At 42.5% G+C, this 6,000-nt stretch overlaps 1 protein-coding gene across 5 annotated transcripts in view; it reads left to right on the plus strand.

Annotated features, from left to right (window-relative positions):
* Positions 1 to 5,643, plus strand: part of TLR3 (toll like receptor 3) — a 189,854-nt gene extending 184,211 nt beyond the window's left edge. For all 5 annotated transcript variants that reach the window (XM_061404242.1, XM_061404243.1, XM_061404246.1 and 2 more), the window contains 2 exons: positions 1,911 to 3,760; positions 4,802 to 5,643. In XM_061404242.1, coding sequence (XP_061260226.1) covers positions 1,911 to 3,760; positions 4,802 to 5,030 — 2,079 coding nt within the window. In that variant the 3' untranslated portion in view covers positions 5,031 to 5,643. The remainder of the gene's footprint in view (positions 1 to 1,910; positions 3,761 to 4,801) is intronic.
* Positions 5,644 to 6,000: the final 357 nt, after the last annotated feature.

Genomic DNA, 6,000 nt, shown 5'->3' on the forward strand with positions numbered 1-6,000 from the left:
GAATTTGGATATGTTTGTATCCAGCTTTTCTCCATGTAATAAAAGAAATAACAACAGAGCAACTGAAATTCATACAGTATTTATGTGTCAGGCATTGTGACAAGTTCTTTTTTTATTAACTTTATTTTGTATTGGGATATAGCCGATTAACAATGTTGTGATAGTTTCAGGTGATTAGCAAAGGAATACAGCCTAATTTTACACAGTTCTGTAACTAACTTATGCTTATCGTGGTTTTACACAGGAGTAAATTGAGGGACTTCCCCGGCGATCTAGTGGCTAAGACGCAACACTCTCAGTGCAAGGGGCCCAGATTCAATCTTTGGTCAAGGAACTAGATTCCACGTGATGCAACTAAGAGTTTGCATGCCACAACTAAGTCCTGGCACAGCCAAATAAATAAATAACTTAAAAAAAAAAAAAAAGAGTAAATTGAGATGAGGAAAAGTTAAGGAACTTACCCAGAATCTCAGGTGATGGGCTGGTAACAGAGCTGAGTTTCTGCAAGTGTTAGACTAGGGCATGTACTCTTCCCAGCTGTGCTGTATTGCTTCTCTGAGGATGATGGTGCATCCTGCCTTTTAAAATTAATATCATGTCATGAGTATCCTCCATGTCATTAAGAGTTATTCAAAAATTTCATTTTAGTGACAGAAAAATAACCCTATCATATAGATTTACCTTAATTAATCTGACTCTTAATTAATTAAAGACCCTGATGCTGGGAAAGATTGAGGGCAGGAGGAGAGGGGAGTGACAGAGGATGAGATGGTTGGATGGCATCACCGACTCAATGGACATGGGTTTGGGTGGACTCCAGCAGTTGGTGATGGACAGGGAGGCCTGGTGTGCTGCGGTTCATTGGGTCGCAACGAGTCGGACACGACTGAGCGACTAAACTGAATCTAATCATTTTCCTGTTTTGTATTTTGACTCACTTATGATAAAGCACACTTTCTTCCATGTCTTTGTTATTTCTTCCATTAGCCCTAAGGTCACAGAAGTGACGCTAGAAACCAGAGCCTCTTTGCTCTCCCGGTAGACTTGATCTATCCTCTCTGGATTCCTTCTCTCCTGCCTTCTGCCCTCTTGTTCCAGCACTGAGTCCCAGGGCAGCCAAGGCTTCCGGTGAGGGACTGGGGGGCAGAGCAGAAGGCAGATGGAAACAGAATAATGAAATAGTCAGGAGAAAACTTGTTGGAAAAACAGAGAGTGTCACTGGAGCTCAGAGTCACAGAAGGGAAAGTGCCTGTCAGTGAACACTTCGGTCAATGGGTGGTAATAAAGTCCGCTCATTCATTCCGGGGTGTCCACTGAGAGCAGTGATCACCAAGACAGAAACAGCATCTGCCCCAGAGCTTACTTTGCAAAGAGTTTACTAATTACAGTTATACTCAGTGTGGTGAAATAAAAGGGCTAAGTGTGTATGTTAGCCACTCAGTCGTGTCCAACTATTTGTAACACCTTGGACTGTAGCCCACCAGGCTCCTCTGTCCATGGGATTCTCCAGGAATACTGGAGTGGGTTGCCATTCTCTTCTCCAGGGGATATTGCCCACCCAGGGATCAAACCCAGGTCTCTCGCATTGCAGGCAGATTCTTTACTGTCTGAACCACCAGGGATGCCACTTAACCTAGTCTGAGAGATCAGGGAAGACCCTCTGAAGAAGTGGCAGGGAGGCCAAGATGTGGGTGCTGAGTAGTGGCCAGTGACCATGGAAGTACAGGCTGGAGCAGGAGGCGGTGACCCAGGCACAGAGGAAGGAGCTGGGGGAGAGAGGGATGGAGTGAAAACCCGGAGGAGGTGGTGAGAGAGGAAAGGAAATTGAGTAAAGAACTGTGCCTGTTTTCCAAAGGTCATACAGGCTGCTGTGTTTTCAATATTAACCTCTTCTTCCATCCCGCTCTTAGTTCTCTCCTGGGTGTTTTCATGCCATTGGAAAATTATCTGGCCTCTCTCTGAACAATGCCAAGCTGAGCCCCAGTCTCACAGAGAAGCTCTGCTTGGAACTGTCAAACACAAGCATTGAGAATCTGTCCCTGAGCAGCAACCAGCTGGACACAATCAGCCACACGACCTTCGATGGACTGAAGCAGACGAATCTCACCACGCTGGACCTTTCCCGTAACTCCTTACGTGTGATGGGTAATGACTCCTTTGCCTGGCTTCCACATCTCGAATACCTCTCTCTGGAGTATAATAACATAGAGCATTTGTCTTCTCGCTCTTTTTATGGGCTTTCCAACTTGAGACGCCTGGACTTGAGACGGTCTTTTACTAGACAAAGCATTTCACTGACTTCGCTCCCCAAGATTGACGATTTTTCCTTTCAGTGGCTAAAATGTTTGGAGTACCTCAACATGGACGATAACAACTTTCCAGGCATAAAAAGAGATACTTTCACGGGATTGGTGAGGCTGAAATTTTTAAGTCTCTCCAACTCCTTCTCAAGTTTGCGGACTTTAACAAATGAGACATTTCTATCGCTCGCTGGTTGTCCTCTGCTCCTACTCAACCTAACCAAAAATAAAATCTCAAAAATTCAGAGTGGTGCTTTTTCTTGGTTGGGGCACCTGGAGGTCCTTGACCTCGGCCTTAATGAGATTGGGCAAGAACTCACAGGCCAGGAATGGAGAGGCCTAGACAATATTGTCGAAATCTACCTTTCCTACAACAAATACCTAGAGCTGACCACCAACTCTTTCACCTCAGTTCCAAGCCTTCAAAGACTGATGCTCCGAAGGGTGGCCCTGAAAAATGTGGACTGCTCCCCTTCGCCTTTTCGCCCTCTTCCGAACCTGGTCATTCTGGATCTAAGCAACAACAACATAGCCAACATAAATGACGAGTTGCTGAAGGGTCTTGAGAAACTAGAAATTCTGGACTTGCAGCATAACAACTTAGCTCGGCTCTGGAAGCATGCCAACCCTGGCGGCCCTGTTCAGTTTCTGAAGGGCCTTTTTCACCTCCACATCCTTAACTTAGGGTCTAATGGCTTTGATGAGATCCCAGTGGAAGCCTTCAAGGACTTACGTGAATTGAAGAGTATTGATTTAGGAATGAATAATTTAAATATCCTTCCACAATCTGTCTTTGATAATCAAGTGTCACTGAAGTCATTAAGCCTTCAGAAGAACCTCATAACATCTGTTCAAAAGACTGTTTTTGGGCCAGCGTTCAGAAACCTGAGTTATTTAGATATGCGTTTTAATCCATTTGATTGTACCTGTGAAAGCATTGCCTGGTTTGTTAATTGGATTAATATTACCCACACCAACATCTCTGAACTGTCGAACCATTACCTCTGCAACACTCCGCCCCAATACCATGGTTACCCAGTAATGCTTTTCGATGTATCACCCTGCAAAGACAGCGCCCCATTTGAACTCCTTTTCATGATTAACATCAATATCCTTTTGATTTTTATCTTTATTGTACTGCTCATCCATTTTGAAGGCTGGAGGATATCTTTTTATTGGAATGTTTCAGTGCATCGAGTTCTCGGTTTCAAAGAAATAGACAGAGCAGAGCAGTTTGAATATGCAGCATATATAATTCATGCCTATAAAGATAGGGATTGGGTCTGGAAGCACTTCTCCCCAATGGAGGAAGAAGATCATACTCTCAGATTTTGTCTGGAAGAAAGGGACTTTGAGGCAGGTGTCCTTGAACTTGAAGCAATTGTGAACAGCATCAGAAGGAGCAGAAAAATTATTTTCGTTGTAACACAGAATCTATTGAAAGATCCACTATGCAAAAGGTAGGTGAACACTATGACATTTGAAATGTATTCTTATCTTTAAACTGAGCTTTTATTTTGTTTTAATTTTATTTTATTGATTTGGCTGTGTCCAGTTTTAGTTGCAGCAGTCGGGACTGTTCATGCATTAAAGGGGTGCATGGGCTCTCAAGGTGGCCCATGGGCTCAGCAATTGGTGGCATGTGGGCCTAGTTTCTCTGCAGCAAGTGGGATCCTAGCTCCCCCGTGCATGCTTGCTCAGTCACTTCAGGCATGTCCGACTCTTTAGTTCCCCCACCAGGGATCAAACCCATGTCCACTGCACTGGCAGGTGGAGTCTTTACCACTGAGCCGCCAGGGAAGCCTCTGAACTACCAGAAGGAAAGTGAAAGTCGCTCAGTCCTATCCGACCATTTGCGACCCCATGGACTCTACAGTCCATGGAATTCTCCAGGCAAGAATTCTGGAGTGGGTAGCCATTCCCTTCTCCAGGGGATTTTCCCAACCCAGGGATCAAACTGCCCGTCCCATATTACAGGCGGCTGAGTCCTTAAGGAAGTCCCTGAACCACCAGGAAAACCCCTGAATTGAGCTTTTAAATATTACTAACATTATTACTCCGGAGAAGGCAATGGCACCCCACTCCAGTACTCTTGCCTGGAAAATCCCATGGACAGAGGAGCCTGGTGGGCTGCAGTCCATGGGGTCGCTAAGAGTCGGACATGACTGAGCGACTTCACTTTCACTTCCCACTTTCATACATTGAAGAAGGAAATGGCAACCCACTCCAGTGTTCTTGCCTGGAGAATCCCAGGGACGGGGAGCCTGGTGGGCTACTGTCTATGGGGTCGCACAGAGTTGGACACGACTGAAGCAACTTAGCAGCAGCAGCAACGTTATTACTCACAACTCAAAGTATTTTAAAAATAAAATTAAGAAGAAACATAACCTGGGTTTTAGTGACAAGACTAAAGTTAATTACAAGGAGAATGTTAGATTTTAGAGCATTGGGCTGTTAAAAACTGTGTATTGATGTATGACTTAATAATGTTTTTAACTTAGATTCAAGGTTCACCATGCAGTTCAGCAAGCTATTGAACAAAATCTGGATTCCATTATATTGATCTTTCTTGAGGAGATTCCGGATTATAAACTGAACCATGCACTCTGTTTGCGAAGAGGGATGTTTAAATCTCATTGCATCTTGAATTGGCCGGTTCAGAAAGAACGGGTAAATGCTTTTCATCATAAATTGAAAGTAGCACTTGGGTCCAGAAATTCAGCACATTAAATTTATTTAAAGACTGAATTAAAGGAGTAAGTTTCCTAATTTAAAAAAGTTCCATGGTAAATTTACATTTTCCTTGACAATAACATAAATCTGTTCATTCATATTCATAAGTAAGAATATCACCACTATGTCTCTTCTATGGAAATATGTCTCCCTATTTCAGGCCTTTTGTTACCAATTGACATAATCTGACCCAAAATAAACATATAAGAATATCTTTTACTAATGAACACACAGGTTACTGAGGCCTATGAAAACAGTTTTGAAATAGTCCTCAATTTAAAGAAAAGTTAGAGGTATATGAGGGTTTGTGATAAATATATCTGTTATTTTTTTTCTGGATGCACTCAGAATAAAATATGACTTTAAAGAAAAGTTAGAGGTATATAAGGGTTTGTGATAAATATATTTATTTTTTTTCTGGATGCACTCAGAATAAAATATGACTTTTAATGGGTACAATGCTATTTCAGTTGTGAAAGGGTAAAACGTAAAACGTACACCTATATTTTTAAAAGTTTAATTACAGCAATTTTTTAATTGCAAACTTTGTGTTTTAGTGGTGCCTGTTGCAGTGTTGATTTTATTAAATATTAAATTACATTTTAGTATACACATGTGTGTGTGCTCAGTTGCTGAGTTGGGTGTCTGACTCTTTTTGACCTCGTGGCTGGGATCTTCAGTCCATGGGATTTCCCAGGCAAGAATACTGGAGTGAGTTGCCATTTCCTTCTCCAGGGGATCTTCCTGACTCAGGGAGCAAACCCGTGTCTCTTGTACCTCCTGACTTGGCAGGCGGATTCTTTACTACTGTGCCACCTGGGAATCCCATATACTCAGGACAAAAAACATTTATTCTTCATTTTGATTACTTAATACAATGAATCTTTTAATGAATACTTATGTTTCCTGATATTTGGATTTCTGAGGCATTAGAAGAAACAATTCTTTTGCTTACAAGTGTTTCAGG

Source organism: Bos javanicus, chromosome 27, assembly GCF_032452875.1.
Source record: "Bos javanicus breed banteng chromosome 27, ARS-OSU_banteng_1.0, whole genome shotgun sequence".
Taxonomy (NCBI): Eukaryota; Metazoa; Chordata; class Mammalia; order Artiodactyla; family Bovidae; genus Bos; species Bos javanicus.